This window comes from Brassica oleracea, chromosome C7 (genome assembly GCF_000695525.1).
Source record: "Brassica oleracea var. oleracea cultivar TO1000 chromosome C7, BOL, whole genome shotgun sequence".
NCBI classification, from domain to species: Eukaryota; Viridiplantae; Streptophyta; class Magnoliopsida; order Brassicales; family Brassicaceae; genus Brassica; species Brassica oleracea.
The window spans coordinates 32407938-32424458 of NC_027754.1; the positions used below are offsets into that span (position 1 = coordinate 32407938).

The 16521-nt window shown below is 32.0% G+C and overlaps 4 protein-coding genes across 4 annotated transcripts; 2 read left to right on the top strand and 2 right to left on the bottom strand.

The window, feature by feature from the left end:
* Positions 1-1313: 1313 nt before the first annotated feature.
* Positions 1314-2315, bottom strand: LOC106304826. The gene is made up of 4 exons (XM_013741213.1): positions 2062-2315; positions 1881-1972; positions 1644-1762; positions 1314-1523 (listed from the first exon to the last, which is right to left on the bottom strand). Exons 1-4 carry the CDS (start codon positions 2255-2257, stop codon positions 1463-1465), a joined length of 468 nt encoding a protein of 155 aa, XP_013596667.1. The 5' UTR covers positions 2258-2315; the 3' UTR covers positions 1314-1462.
* A 4514-nt stretch (positions 2316-6829) lies between these two features.
* Positions 6830-7750, top strand: LOC106304097. The gene has a single exon (XM_013740485.1). It carries the CDS (start codon positions 6892-6894, stop codon positions 7627-7629), a length of 738 nt encoding a protein of 245 aa, XP_013595939.1. The 5' UTR covers positions 6830-6891; the 3' UTR covers positions 7630-7750.
* A 980-nt stretch (positions 7751-8730) lies between these two features.
* Positions 8731-9423, top strand: LOC106303114 (mitotic spindle checkpoint protein MAD2). Its single transcript, XM_013739466.1, is given in 6 exon segments — positions 8731-8736; positions 8833-8906; positions 8982-9085; positions 9181-9193; positions 9195-9300; positions 9370-9423. Coding segments are annotated over 6 exon segments (357 nt in total).
* A 497-nt stretch (positions 9424-9920) lies between these two features.
* Positions 9921-12860, bottom strand: LOC106306722 (F-box protein SKIP14-like). The gene is made up of 3 exons (XM_013743446.1): positions 11334-12860; positions 10221-11245; positions 9921-10100 (listed from the first exon to the last, which is right to left on the bottom strand). The coding sequence occupies exons 1-2, from the start codon at positions 12156-12158 to the stop codon at positions 10778-10780; spliced, it is 1293 nt and encodes a 430-aa protein (XP_013598900.1). The 5' UTR covers positions 12159-12860; the 3' UTR covers positions 9921-10100; positions 10221-10777.
* Positions 12861-16521: the final 3661 nt, after the last annotated feature.

Consider the following 16521-nt stretch of genomic DNA (forward strand, 5'->3'; position numbering starts at 1 on the left):
ATATAAATAATAGTAGAGGCGGTATACCGACCATTATAACAGGGTATAAATGATACAAATAAATTTTACCGAATCGCAGAGTGATCGTGCTGATAACGTGTTATAAAAAGAACTGGAATTTATTTGTATCGCAGGAATTTAAATAAGGGCAAAATTTTATACCCGTAGAATATTTTAACACTGATAGAAAGAGTGTATTAGAGAGAAGAGAAGGTTGAGGTGTAGTTTATAAACGATCGAAACGATCGTTTATATAGAAGAAGAATTCACTGTGCAAATAGTACAGCGGGCCCCACATCTTTTATATTTTTCAACGTTTTCGGTTCCTCCTTTTATTGACTTTCGTAACACTTATATAGTTCTTTAAAATCTAGATAATTTTAGCTTATTTAGCTAAATGACCCCTATAATATATTGTTAACTTCTAAATTGACCCTCCTAAAAAAAATTCCTAGCTCCGGCACTGCCTAGAATGTCATTGATCCCGGTTGGTCGACCAGAAGGTCAAGTTATAGTTCACCATTTGATTTAATTAAGTTGTATTCTTCATTTGGATATTTGTTCTTAGATTTTTCTTAGATTTTTTATTCTCAGCAAATTTCTTTGTTTTCTATAATACGTAAATTCTATTAAAAAACATATAAGCTACAAAATAAAACAAACTATTTTGATTAAAATTTGTTTGTTTATGAAAGTGGTTTTTGCTTGTTCTTTAAAAAACGATTGCTGGTGCATAATATACATCAATCAAAACTCAACCTACTTAAGTGTGCCATATCAAAAAGCAGTTGTTTAGATAAATTAGGCATTTTAGCCATTTTGTATGATCATTCATTCCACCATCCCTTTGATCTATGGTGCTAGTGGCATACTTATCTAAGGTTATCCAATTAACCATCTTAAGCGTGCGTTTATTGGGACAGAATGCTATCATTGGCTAATTCCTCAAATTCTTTTAGCTTTACAGCTTAGCGCTCGAGGTTTGGCTCAGAATTCTGTATTAAACAATTTAATACCTCTTGTAAAACATAATAATGTCAACATATGTATTTATTTGACACATTCTACAACATCTATTTAGGATAATAATTAATTTATAACTATTTATCACCAATGCCCAACCGATTAATTCATACCATGTTAATTTCCCAGTTAGTATTTTTTTTTTTAACTTATACACATTTCATTTGTTTTAAATTTTAATTTTGCTGTGTTCAGTTCAGAAAATAGAGATATTTTAACCAATTTAATTATTGATTTTGTATTTTACAGGTTAGGTCCAAGGCACCCATGCATCAACAACATATGAAATGTATTACAATATCATATTTTATTAATAATATACATACAGTCAAAAGTTCAATAACCCCAAACTATAACAATCATATATTTTACATAATCGCTTGCATACAAATTATATAAAGATTTAGTGGTTCGTACCACCATTAAGTTTAGCGAATCACTAATTTATACGAATTCCTTTCTCCACGACAAGAAGAGAGCAATATGTATTGTGTAAACACCTGCATTTATTTGAAATAATGGTCGTTACTTTAATTTTTTTCTTACATTACTAAGTTGTTTGATTAAATAGACAATCATCTGAAATAAAAATAATTGAATCCCTAATAATCTTTACTTACTTTTTGAGACTTTGGTTTTGTTGATCGCTCATAACTAGTAAATTGACCTTTCGCTCTTGAATTATCTTGTGGATTGGCTCATTTGGGTCTCCGACATCAGTGAATGTGTCTGCTTTAATCTGTTGATTAATTGTGATGAGACTAACCTTTTCAACAAATGGTTGTGATGACCTGAACTTAAATATAAATATTTTTGCACAAGTGATTTCATTAAATGATCTGGTAAAGAGATTATACCCCATGATTTCCACATATCTTCTTGGCTTTCTCTAGTATACCCAGAGCAATCTTCATATTCTTTTGTTGAGCTAGTCTTATGAGTTCTCCACCTCCAAAACATACAAGAACACATATAAGACAAAGGAAAAAACGTATATGTTTTTTTAAAGGAAGAATAATCGTTGATGAACGACTTAACTGGGTGAAAACGGATAGAAAAGTTGAGCAAAGGCCACTGATGAAGATAGTGAGATAGGAGTAACAGAACTTTGTGGCTGTTTTGCAAATATCAGAAGTTTATTGCTATCACTGATAGCTTTAAGATTTTGAAGGACCCAAACGAGTACATCATAACTTGAGTTGTTTTCGTCAATAACCACCATAACATTCTTCATCTTCTTCAAGTTTGTGTTACAATTAAAATCCCTTCCCAATGTGTTTATTTATAATGTGTTTGGACGTGGAACAAGACAACAAGTCTTAAAAAGTAATTAGACGATCTGGTAATTGAAAGGCCTCGTTCACCAACTAGAAACTTTTTTCCTTTTCATTTATAAGAAAAATACACTTCAGTAACAATGAATTATAGAGCGACCGAATAAATATGATTTCATTCAAAGACATTAATATACTATAAGTCTATAACTATTAATTTATGAAATACTATCACCACTGATTTATTCATAGTTAAATGTTTTGAGTCGACCGGGGTTGGTAGCTGCCGGATACATGCCAGTAATGACATAATAACACTAATTATTTTTGTCTAAATTATAAAGAAAATCAAAATAAAATATTATTAGAATTGGAGAAAAACAAAATAAGCCGCTATCGATACAATTAGTATACACGTAGGCCTGGGCGCTGGTCGGCTTGATAATTTTGCTATACCCGGTACTTGGCTTCTCCCGAGCAAGTATCATAAATACTTGATTATATCGCGTACCTGTTAACCAAATACTTGCTTAATATTTGAATACTTATATATACTTGATTATTACTTGGTTTTCCTTATTACTTGTTTGTTTATGTATATAATCTTAAAAATTAAATAAAATAACATTTTCAAAAATATATGCTAAGATTGTTTTTAGCAAAAAAATAATAATAATATATATATATATACATTCATTGAAAATTATATATGATCTTTAATATTATAATCAACACAATAATTTTTGAAGTATTTTGTTCAATATTACTTTGATATTAAAAACATACTAGGTGATTTTCCCGTGATTATGCACGGGTATAAATATTTCTAAAGTAAATATACTATAATAATTGATTGCTATTTATTTTTTTAATTTATAATTTATATGCATCATTTATATTAATAATATTATATTACTTTAATTATACATATGATTTTATATATGTTATATCTAATCCGTTTTGTTGATTTTTTATAGTCGATTGAGTTGTCATTTGGGTAAATTGGATTGCATCTCTGAATTCAACTGTAATATCTTTTATTCTAAATATATTAAAATTTTGATTAATTTCTTATTTGCATTTAATTGATTTTTGTCTTAGATATGTAAATATATATTATGAAAATTATGTATAACTTAAGATATATTGTGATTAGAATAAAATAAAAAATAAACTAAAGTGTCTGATTCCAAAGTACATAAATTAATATAACGATAATATTCTGAAGTCTCATGCATATATATAAATTTTACAAAAGAACTAAATTGTAACAGCTGGTTAATATTTTATTTTCATTTTTAATATGTTTTGAGTTTTCATATGATTTATATTTATAAAATAAATTACTATTCATATAAAATTATATATTCTATCGTAGTTAAATCTATGATTTTAGATATAAGTTGGATTAGTCGAGTCACTCATGTTCTGAGTATATTTAGTTACATATATTCTTTAAAATTCAAAATGAAGTATAACTATTTTTAATATAATTAAGTCAAATCAAATCAATTTTATTTATCATTTTAATGTTCATGTATTTTCATAATATTTATCAAATTATATGTTGATTTTTTTTTAAAAAAATATTAGAAAATAAAGCGATGATCAATAGGAAGTTACATACATAAGTAGCTTATACATTTTTGGAAACTAATAAACACATATCAATATTTACAATAATTAAAATATTTTATAAATTCTAAATAACTTTAAGCATTTGATTTATTGAATGAAAACTGAAATTTATTTTAAATAGTCTTAAAAATGAGAATTCGGATTTGCTTTTGTATTTTGATTACGATTATATTAATTCCACAATCATAAAAACATAAAATTTAAAAGCAAATTTAATATTAAGAAAACAAATAAATTAAATAATAATAAAATATAATATATCTACCTCATTATACTATTTTGTAACTATTTGATCAAACTATGTTTATTTTTAAAATTTATTTTTAGTTTTTTTAATATCTCTTAAAAATAAGCAGTAAAAAATTATGATTGTATTTGAAAATAATACTATATAAGTAAAATATAATTTATCGATATTTTTTTATGTAATTGAAAGATATTATAGTCAACTAAATATATGAAAAATAAATAAAATATTTTAATAATATTAATTATAAGCTATTTTTAGTTAATTATAAATAAATCAGTTTATGTAATCATCTATGAAAATAGATAGATATATAAAAATATTTCTATTACTTTGAATTTTTTTTATTGTTTAAAATTATGTTTTAAAAGAAACAATATTTCTTTTTCTAATATCAAGATTATCTGTGTAAATGGTTTTTAATGAAATCACATTATATACAAATTTATATTTTTCATCAAAGAAAATATAGATGGAAAGAAAATATTTTTAATACTTCAAAAGTATATTTTATGTTATTTAAAAATATTTTTTAATTGTAATATTACTATTTTGTGAACTTTCTATTTTTTATGAAATCATATTATATATAAATTTATATTTTTTTCAATTCGTTTTTTTAAATTTATAAAACAATTCCTTTTTTATTATATGTTTATTTTTTTGGAAAATTTTAAACAGGAAACTAAATAAAAATAAATAACTGTATTTGAAATATAATATTTTAATTCATTAAGGGTATCAATGTAATCAACCATCGTGAAAGTTAACGTGAGAGCGACACAAATGAAACCGACTTCTCAAATAATATTATAGAGATTTCTAATTTTATATAAATAATAATTTTCTCAAATAATCATTAATAAGCCACTAAAAACTTCTTAGTTTTTTTTGTCATCAACACATAAACTCAACGAAGACTCTACGAACCAACTCGATAATTCTACATCCATGTGAACGACAAAGGACGATTGCTTCCGAGCACTGTGTGTCCACCCTTGTAGACTACGTTCTTGGAGTGTGATTAAAGCTTTCTCTCAGAATTCGTATATCTTCCAAATAACTTGCGTATGTTGGCCATTATGTAGGTTCAAAAACCATTTTCACCAATTAGAAATAATTTGTTGCAACCGTCATGTAAAATTGTCGTAGATTCCCTATATCCTCTAGTGCCCAAATGCAACCCTCCAATTCAACATGTAATGGTGAAATGTTAGCCCTCGTGTTTTCCGCCTCTATCAAACCATCAAAACTTTCAAAAATTCTATCCTATCATTGTCCAGAAAAAATTGACTCATTTGTTAAAATCCTCATATCAAGTTTTTTTGTTTGGCAGCAATCTCCATATTTTTTTATTAAACCTCATATCGAGATTAATATATGAAGAATGTGCAAATACACAGAATAATATATATATATATATATATATATAATAATTCAAATAGCAAAATAATTTTTATTTGGTTGTTGTCAACGCAAGTTTTTTTTGTTCACTGTCAACGCAAGTTAATAATTGGTAAACTGACTAATGACAGAAACAAAAAAAGAAAGAAAAGGTTCAGGTAGGTCCTACACTTACGAAAGAACCTAATCGAGGAACTACGTTAGCTGTTAAAGGGGCCTTTGGTTATAATTAAATTTAAGGCCCTATAATTAAGAAGATCACTTAAAAACTGGCAATATAATGGGCCTAGTAAAGTCTATTAGGACCTCGCTAAATCACAATTAGCCTGCATTTTCTTACCCCATTTTCCGTCACAAAACCAGGTTGAAAAAAAAAAAGGTTGAAAACATATGACCCGTAATTTTACTTTCACAAGTGAGATAAAACAAAAGGCAAATCTCCGAAATAGGGCATTTCTAAGTTTATGTCAGAAAAATAGTTCTCAAAAAATAAAATGACCAAAATAGCATTTTATCTTTTGAAAAAATTAAATTTTTTGTATTTTTCAAAATTTGAAATCTTATCCCAAAAACCCACTCCCCAACTCTAAACCATAAAACCTAAACCCTAAATCCTAAACCCTAAACTCTAAACCCCACTCCTTAACCCCAAACTCTAAACCCTAAACCTCACCCCTAAACTTTAAACCTTAAACCCTAAACCGTAAACTCTAAACCCTAAACCCTAAATCCTAAATCTCATCCCTAAACTCTAAACTCTAAACCCTAAACTCTAAACTCTAAACTTTAAACCCTAAATCCTAAACCCCACCCCTTAACTCTAAACTCTAATGTCTAAATTAATTTACCATTGGGATATAAGTGTATATTTATCTCTTTTAATAAAACATTAAATGCTATTTTGATCATCTTTATTCTTAGAGACTATATTTGAGATAAAAACTATCCTAGTCATTTTCTCTAAAACAAATATAATATATCATCATATGATGTTTAACCCTAACTTTTACTCAATCACAAATTAGATAAAATAAAATATTAATCATCCCTTTAATACGAAAAGAATATCCAGATAAGCACTAGAGCATATAACTTGTACGCAGGCAAAACTAAATAAATACGTACATATACACGCCAAACTAGAAATAAATCCAACGGCTGCGATCAATTGTTGGACTTCTAGATCCACTGTACATTCCATACTCTTCATCACACCAAATCATTTTATCATCTCAATTAAAAACCCCCACTCAAATTGAGCGAAGCTCTTCCAAACAGTTTCAGAAAAATATCAGAAACAGAGACATGGAAACGGCGTCGTTTAATCCTTCTTCTCCGGCCAATCTGCCGTCGTTTCTCCTCCTCTTCGTCACGGTATACCTCGTCGGCTACTTCCTCATCTTCCGCTCGTGGAAATCATCTCATCTAGGCGCCAGCTGCTTAATGTCGCTGTTCCACGGCACCCCCGCCGTCGTACTAGCTTCTCACGCTCTGCTAATAACCCCACGCGCCGTCGCATCTCCCAACACCGCCGTGGAATCCTCCGTCCTCGACTTCAGCATGGCGTACTTCACGATCGATCTCCTACACTACCTCATCTTCCTCCCGAGCGATTTCCTCTTCATCCTCCACCACATCGCGACGCTCTACGTCTTCGCCACGTGCCGATTCGCCGTAGGTCACGGGGCTCACGCGCTCCTCCTACTCTTGGTCTTGGCGGAGGCGACGAGCGCGTGCCAGAACGTGTGGACGATCGCTGGGTACAGAAAGAACGACGTCGTGCTGGCGAGGAGGGTGAGAGAGCTTTTGTCTCCTCCTTTCTACTTGTTCTACACTGTGGTTCGTGGATTGGCGGGTCCGGTGGCTCTGTACGATATGGCGTCGTTTTACGGAAGCGGAGCGGCGGAGGGAGCGATCCCACGGTGGGCGTGGATATCGTGGCTTTTTGTGATTGGCTCTGCTATTGTGCTTAGTGTTTTGTGGGTTTTACGAAACTGGGTTGATTGGTTTAGGGAGATAAACTCTGGCAAGAAATTTAAATGACTTCTATTTATTTTATCAACGTTTGGTTGATAGAACTCTAGATATAACAGTGTTCATAATAAATTTATTTGATTGTATTTGTGTAATGTATATCAATGATGATAACATTGTTAAAAGCTTAGTGTTATGTATGTTGTAAATTGCGGTTATTTGATTTGATTATTGTCTGAATTAAACTGCATATGTGAATCTTACGAAAATAAATGATTTTTTTTTTCTTTTCCGAAAAGTATAAATTTATGTGTTAGTAGATGGTGATACATACTTTATATCATAATGTTTTATGAACATATCATAATGATTTTTCAACTCTTGAATTATTTTATGCCAGTTCTAAAAAAAAAAAACTCTTGAATTATTTTTCACCATCATATTTCTATAAGGAAAATGTAAGCCTCACATTGACTTTAATCCTGTTGGTGATTGGCGGCCAACTCAAGGTACAACAACCGTACAAGTCAACTCCAAAAAATGCATGCGTGTCACGGCAACCTTTGGTGCTTGTGGGATTGTATGGTTGACTCCAACATTCGTTAATACCTAATCATTATATTTAAATGGAAATTGACCAAATTATAAATTTAAAAGTTTGTACTTCAGCTTTAGGAGATTTTTAAAATGTGTTTTTTTTGTTCCGTTGACAAGGAAATATATTTGTTAATACATAGTCTCTTCCTGTTTACATGCCTTTATTTTCATGAAAAGGACTCCCATTTGTTTACAGAATGAACCAACTTGTCAGAAGAAAATCAATCGATAACACACATTGATAACAAAAGAAAGTATAAAACTTGAAGATCTCAAGTAGCTAAAGAACTCACCCCCGTCAAAAGCATGATCATTTCAGCTGCAACTCCATAGAACGAGCCCGACTCGAAAAAAGTATTTTAGAGACATCATCAAAGCTGTTGAGAGATGGGGACAAACCATAGGATTCCTTATTACTACTGTAACTCAAAACATATACCAACCAGTCACATTATTTGATGATTCTTAAGAACATAACAAGCTTACTCCAAATCTTTCTATTCCCTTTCATTAAACTCTAACTGATGTTTAAACACAAAACCAAATGAGATAAATTAACTACTACAATGTAAAATGTGGGCAATGAAACACATTCCCACTAATTTTAGATTTCTCTAAAAGATTCAAAAGTTTTCCATAATTTCATAAATGGCCGGAGAGACAATTCTCTAAAAGAGCAAATCCACTGGTGAAGTCTTGGAGAGGTGGAACTTCCGTATCGAGACTGATAGTGAAGTTGTTGAGAAAGGGTCAGTTGTTGAATTTGAAATCATGATCACTCTTCTTGAATTTCGTTTTCACAACGTCAATCTTGATTTTTTCAGGGTGTCGAGGGAGAAGAGTGATAAGGAGATCATGAGGGAGTTCCAAGCTACCATGCGACAGGTTGCTTCCAGCATTACTTACTTGCCTTGTCTTGATGAACCTTGTAAGTAGAGAAAACCCAATGTGATCATTTGTTCGTGTGTTGGTTTCTCTCATTGTAATTTGCATATCATTGTTATTTTTTATTTTTTGGTTTAGGTGTGTTTGATGTACACATATACGGACACGGATGTGGCTGTTCCATTCACCTGGGTTGAAAGCGACCCCAAGTTAATTGCTAATCCTCAGATGGTTAAGCTACACGCTTTTGATACCAAGGTTATGAAAGAAAGCTGAAACCTCTTACTTCACTTGCAAAATGTTTCTTGACCACATTTTCCTTTGCAGATTCACAAAGTGGACACGCTCGTCTCACACAAGAACGACGAATGGGATGAATAAGAGTAGTAACACTCGCGTGAATCCTTTATTCACATCTGTGTTGTTTTCTGTTTTGCTCTTTCTGAAATGTGTCGGCATCATGTACCTTTGTTCCTTGTGTTTGTTTCAATAATTATCAGCTTTCTCACTCTGTTTTGTTTTGCTTACCAACCAAGTTTATATTAGATTCAGTTCTTTAAAAGTTCAATTTCTGACAACTAACAATCAAAAGATGGAATGTACAGAGGAAACATACATATCTGATCGAGAAAAAGAAGCTTCTCTTTTCCTCATCCCATTTCTCATCAAAAGATCAATGAAAACAAAGAGACTATGCTCAACATGATCGAGATTTAGCGTTAGCTAGAAGAAAACATGATAAGACAATCCAGACTCATAAAAGATGCGAAGATATGTACTGTACTCTCTTCTTTTAAATAGTCTTCTTCTTTTGGCAAACCATTGGTGCTTGGTATCTTGATCTTAAATTTGCTTATTGGGTTGCATACACAGCAAACAATTCAAAGTTACAACTTTTATTTTTATTATTTTTAATGGAAGTCTAAAGCCCAGGGAAATCTTTATTTTATGACAATTATTCAACAAAAGATATAACATATAATTTATTTTAATAAAGAAGTTCCTAGATAGTTAAAGTCCATCTCCATCCGAGTAACGATTTCACCAAAGTGGCACACCTGAAAAATAAACAGTCGTGGATTCAGTCTTACTAGTTAAGAAACATATGCAAAACGGTCGGTGTATTCAGTGATGAATAGATATGAAACATAAGCAAGAGCCACAAGATGCAACTTTACCTTGATCAACATGGAGTGGAGTTTAATGTAGTCTCAGTCTCCATGCTTTAACTCACACAAAGCATCTCCATCTATTCTTTTACCAATATTATGGTCTCCTTTGATGGCTTCAGATGCGCTAAAAACTCATATTCTTTACCCTCCAAACTCAACAACCAAAGCAGCTGACAGATGCTACAAAACACACTACTCTACCACTCGGAATTTTTCTTTTACACAGTCTTTCCTTTCCTTTTTCTCGTTGACTTTCTCAAAACAAATAACCCATCATGCAATTCTCAGTCAAGACAGCAGGATACCACCACCTAAAGCTTCATAATCTGTTTCTCAGAACTAAAAGCGGATTACCACCCATTACAGACTCCTTGTGTAGTCTTCATCCACAAAAACTATTCGATGATTCTTTCTTTTTTTCCCTTTTTTTCTGACTTCTCCAAACCCCAAATAAAGCCATACTAATATATATACACGATACTATGGCACCTACACCTTACCCACGAAGAACTGAGCCATTCAATTTCAGAATGAAAAGAACGGCTCAGACTGAATTTTTCTACCTAGAGAGGTAACTCAGAGGACGGCTTGGAACAATCAGCGCACAAGAACTCCAGACAAAAGGTTTCCTCATACTCACTGTCATTGATGCACCGACCACACTGAAAACACCTCTGTATGCAAAGAGAACAAGCACGACATTCCTTCTTCCCTTTACAATCTTCCGCTGGACAGTCATACACAAGCCTCGAGTTCTCACATTTTGGGCACATCTCAATATCTATCCCCTCGTTATCATCGCAGGATAAACATGAGTATCCTCTATGGTAAAAACGTGGCTTCTGTGTGGACCGCTCCACATTAGTTTCTATGTCTAGCAAACCAAACAATTCCTCATAGTGATCTTTAGTCACTCCAAAGAGGCCACCGATCTCCAAGTGCTTCACCTGAAGCTTTCCCGCAGACTTCAGATCTCTCAAGATGCTCAAAACACCATCGATTGTGATCCTTATGCATCCAGGCACGCCAAGCTGCCAACCACAAAACAATATTACGTTTAAATGAGATCCCAAAGAAACATTATTTTCTTAACTAATGTTTAAATGAAGAAAAGCTCACCTTAACTACTTGTGGGTTGCGCTCCAACACCTGCTTAAGACAATCTTCTGTAATTCTCGAGCAATCTACGAGCCTCAGACACTGCATAGTGCCCTGAGCACGGTCTGTTAACTGCAGAAGAGCCTCATCAGTGATCTTCTCATTCAACGGTTGAGAAATGTGGATATGTCTCCACAGCAGCGAGTCATCAGAGACAGTCGTGTGCAGCGACTTGCAAACCATACTAACTGAAAGAAGATCCTTCACCCCCAAGTGATAAAGACAAAAACCAAACGCGTGATGAACAACGTTTGCGTTCTCTCCTCCATCATTGGTGCAGCAACCACTGCTCTCTGCAACTTCGCCACCATTCCTCACATCCAACACTTGATCCAAACTACCAGGAGACACGAAAGCACCATGACAAGATCCATCACCAAACCCGTTCAACGACCCCCACACATTACTACTCTCCGGGAACTCCTGAAACCGCATTGCATTGTTCCAAATGAAACTCAACCCAGCAAAGAGCTGGTGGTGGTGGTGGTTCCCATCGCCAATCCCACACTCATCTCTCTCATAATCAACCTCCAAATCCTGAAGCCATCCAGTGATCGCAGTGAAAGTATTGTTGATATCCATGCCAAAGGGATCAGAAGGCAGAAGATCAAGTATATCAACAGAAGAAGCTGCTGAATCACCTTTAGCAAGACTTGAACACCAAGGATGGGAAAAAACATCATCTTTCCTGTCGGAAACTCCCTCAACGAGATACCCATTGGCTATCTTCATCGGTTCCTCGGATAAATGGGGAGAAAAGTTTCTCTGTGAAAAATTCAACGCCATATCTCCTACTAATACACACACTTAACCTAAAAAAGAATCCCTAAAAAGTGAAACCCCAAGATCAGATCCGGAAAAAAAAAAGCTATCTTTTTTGGTGATCTGTAAATGATAAAGAGAGAATAAGAAGAGAAAGGGAAGAAGCTGGACTCTTTGATTTGATTTGAGATGACAACAAAAAAATACTAGTCACCCAAAATGATCTGAGCTTCCTTTTGTTTCTTTCTAGATTAGAAAGTTAAACGAACCCTAAGAAACCTACAACGATACGAAACTGAAAACGCTAAGATGAGACGTATTAACAACGAATTGGCGGTGGTCACACATGAATGAACGAATCAATAAATTGTTTTCTTTTCTGTGTAGAGACTTAGGGTTTTCCAGATAATTCGAAACCTAATTTTAAAAAAAAAAAAAAAAAAAAAAGACGAAAGAAGATGAAGACTTGTTGATCCTGTGAGATCGAATCAAATCAACGAAACCCTTTTCTCTCACACCCACGAAGAACCGTGAGAAGCCAAAGCCGAACCCTCAGCCGCGAAATGATTTGAAACAAGGCAGGAGGAGGTTCCTTCCTCTTGTTGGTAAAGCGAATTGGATTGGAAGAGAGAGAGAGAGAGAGAGAGAGTTTGGGGTTGGTTGGTGTGGTCGACCGAGTCAAGAGAGAAAACTTGTGCGAGAATTTCTCCGTCTTTGTTTTATTGTTTTTATTTTAGGGGTCGAGATTTCACGAGGGAGCAAAAAAATTAAATACTAATATTTATCTTTCTTTTGAGGATGGAAAGAGGTATAAGATTAGGGTAACGGTGAAATCGCCAATGTCTTTAGGAAGATGGACACGTGTCGTTCGTAGAGTTTTCTGTCATTCTTGCTGAGTGCTGATCTGTCGACAGATTATAACTACAAAACCTGTTTAATACGAAATTAATTAGACTACGAAAACCACTTTTGATTATTGCAGAGCCTGGTTCTTTATTTTAATTAATTAATGATATTCAGTTAAAACATACCTAAAACTGAAGATTTTTTTCCTATTAATAGACTCTGATTTTTGATATCTATATTTCATAAAACTTCATTTTTGATACAAAAAAAAAGTATCGTAATACTGCGTAAATAAGTGGTTGCCACTTGCTATTTATGTTTATTAAATAAATGGTGTGCCACTTGCTATATTCATTGTGTAGACATATTCACTTTTGAGACATGTGTTGTTGGGTAAATTTGTTCATGGAAAGCGAAATAAAAAATGTTTTTGCTTTGAGCAATACGAATTACTATATGAACATAATATGCCAATAAAAAAACTATGAGCATGATTAGTTAAAGGTTTATTGTGAATTTTTATGCTATAAATCCTTAGGATGTGGTTAACAATTTTAGTGTTGTAATATTTTGGCTATAGATTTAAAAATCAATAAGTTATTTATAACTTTTTCGTAACTATAATATGTTTTTCGTCTTTACAGTTAAAAAGGAAAATAAAGAAAAATAACAATCTCTAAATTTTTTTAAAAAAAGACTATATACATCATAATTAGAAGAGAATTGATGTTGTAGAGAAATTATAGCAGTGAGAAAACTCTCAACAATTGCTAATCAAGCTTATATTATTAATTATGTAGATAAGTATCATCAATTTGCACAAATTAATCAGCGATTTAGGGCTAATTTAAAATGTTGCATCTAAGCAAATAAATATCAGATAAAACGGGATGTGTTCTTGATTAATGGTTACTAACTATTTATAAATATAAAAAAACTATTTATAAATCATGCTTTTTTTTTTTTTTTTTTGAAACACATTTATAAATCATGCTTATCAAGAAGAAATAAAGGAATGTTTGCCAAATATACGCGTTTGTTTTAACAACACGTAAAGTAAAGTTCGATGTAGACTGCGTTTTAGAATGCTTCTTAGGCGAAGAAAAGCTTGGAACCTTAATATACAATAATACAAAATGATGAACGTCCCAGATTCTTCCCCTCTTTATGACATATTCTGGAATTGAAAATAATAATAATCGATGAACACAGGCTAAGCAAAACCATTAGTTTTTGGAAGATATTAGTTAGGCCAATATATAGTTAATTTCTTGGAAAGTTATCAATTAGTCTCTAACAATAAATTTTAAGTTAGACAAATGTTTAAACAATAAAAGAGTCATACTTGGAATCAATATATAGTGGAACAGCCAAATTTTTACGTTTGGAGGTACATTTTATCTTTGTTTTATCAATTATATCGCAAAACACATTGTGCTTGTAAGATATTTTCTAGTGTTAAAAAGACCAAAAACACCCTGATTGAAAAATTCTGTACATTAATATTTTTTTACTTTTTCTCTTGTCTCTCTCATTCTTTCAACGTGACTTTATTCAAATTTTATCTTCCAATGATTCTATCACCTCTTTTTTCTCTTCCTAACACAAAAGAAAAAAGGCAAACCGAGAGATTACAGCTTGTAAAAAAGTGAAAAAGATGTAGAAAAAGAAGAAGGTAGTTTGACCTTCTAATCTTCTAAATCCTAGATTCTCCGAATTTGTCTGATCTTTTAAATCTTTTAAATCGATTCTCGTTTTGTTGGTTTCTTAGTGTTGTTGTGAATTTTAAAATCCAGATCTGCAAAGTTACGATTTCAGAATCCAGATCTGCAAAAGATGTGGACGGATAGCATGTCGACGGATAGCGTGCAGATGGGGGCTGCGTGGATAAGTGGTGTATGGATAGCTGGAGCGTGGATGGGTTATATGTGGATGGTTGAACAGATCTCTGGGAACTAGTGGGTGGCTTCAACCTGGGAGATTCTATCCACAAAGAAGATGATCTTTTTTACCTTTTTTCCTACATCGAACACAAACTATAAATTCATGTATTTGATGAAATCTAATCTTCACTTTTTGTAAATTATGTCTACGTTTTCTTTGTCCACAATTCATTCATTTATATGTTTTTTTTTGTGGATGGCTTATCCATCCAATACTATCTACAATATTTTAATTATAAAAACATTTTCTATGTTTTTATTTTTAAATTTCTAAATTATATATAAATGGATGTCGAAATGTAGAAGATGAAAAGTTAAAATTTATTACATCAAATTTATTTATTTATATTTATTAATATTTGAAATAAAAACAAATAAGTAAATGAGGTTTAAATTAATAACAAAGCTTTCATCAGGGGCATTATTGTCCGATCAAATAGCAAGTGCCAAGGAAAAGTGTCTCAAATGTTGAATGTGTCTCTCAATGTAAGACAAACTTAGAATGTGACCCATACTACTGATTTCTTTTTGTTAAATGATGTTTCTGTTCACACTAAGAAAAGTTTAGGGAAAATTGAAAAAATTGGACAATTTGAACTTTTATTTGTCACAATAGTACTTTTGATATTTTGGGCAATTCTGGACAACTTTTTCTCTTCTTTTATGGGAAAAATAGTAAACTGAATTTTAAAAATGTTAAAAAAATAAAAACTATTGGAAACATAAGTATGAAAATATATATGTTTAAAAGTTTTTTTTTTAAAGTGGAATCTTATTATATTTTATCTTCTACCTACAGTTAGAATACTCATTCTGGTCATCTACTTAGTCTAGAAATCATATACTAAGTTTTATACATAGATATATCTTGGGTATACAACGTAAACTAGCATTTCTTATATATTCTAACCAAGCTATATTTCAAAACGCTATAATCAAGAAAGATGTCTTCAGTATACATACAGCTTGATAACGACATATAGCCACAACACAATGATATACCTTTTCTATATTATGTATCATAACATGTTCTGCCTTTTACCTTATGTGGCGCTTAAGGAATAATATGTTTCACATCTAATCTATTGTATTCTGAGTTAGCTAGGATATATATTCTACGTGAAATCCGAAAAAATATGGAAACTTCCATATTCGGTTAAAGATATTTATTAAATCTAAACAAATCTTCCCTAAATATCTCATAAAATATTTTCTCCCACGTTTTTCTCCTTCTCCCACGATCTTTTCTCTTCGTTGTTTGTGTTTCTCTCTTCTTCATCAACATAATCATCTCTTTTCTCTATCAACATAACATGGTTCTAATCTATGTTAAATCTGGTGAATGAATGTGTAGTTGCAGTGATCAGAAGAGTTTTGTGGTTGACAATGAAACTTGAGTTATCTCCCTAGTTTTGACATTAAAATTAAACTATTACTTTTTCAAAGTCTGGCTCCTTTAAAGAAACGATTCCAACAACCGTTTAAACTAGTGCTATGATGTCTCTGACATCATTGCAGAAGATAAACAACTTAAAAACAGATGCAAAAATTGCAAATCCAATTAGATTAATATGTAAATACAAAATAGTGATCCCATC

Excerpts from the sequence above, each read along its gene's own strand:
- LOC106304826 (XM_013741213.1), bottom strand. The coding sequence starts at position 2,257 with ATGAAGAATGTTATGGTGGTTATTGACGAAAACAACTCAAGTTATGAT. Across the intron at positions 1,763-1,880 it reads AGATATGTGGAAATCATGGG|ATTAAAGCAGACACATTCAC; the intron begins GTATAATCTCTT and ends ATTAATCAACAG. Across the intron at positions 1,524-1,643 it reads CAAAACCAAAGTCTCAAAAA|GTGTTTACACAATACATATT; the intron begins GTAAGTAAAGAT and ends AAATAAATGCAG.
- LOC106304097 (XM_013740485.1), top strand. The coding sequence starts at position 6,892 with ATGGAAACGGCGTCGTTTAATCCTTCTTCTCCGGCCAATCTGCCGTCG.
- LOC106306722 (XM_013743446.1), bottom strand. The coding sequence starts at position 12,158 with ATGGCGTTGAATTTTTCACAGAGAAACTTTTCTCCCCATTTATCCGAG. Across the intron at positions 11,246-11,333 it reads GCAACCCACAAGTAGTTAAG|CTTGGCGTGCCTGGATGCAT; the intron begins GTGAGCTTTTCT and ends TGTGGTTGGCAG.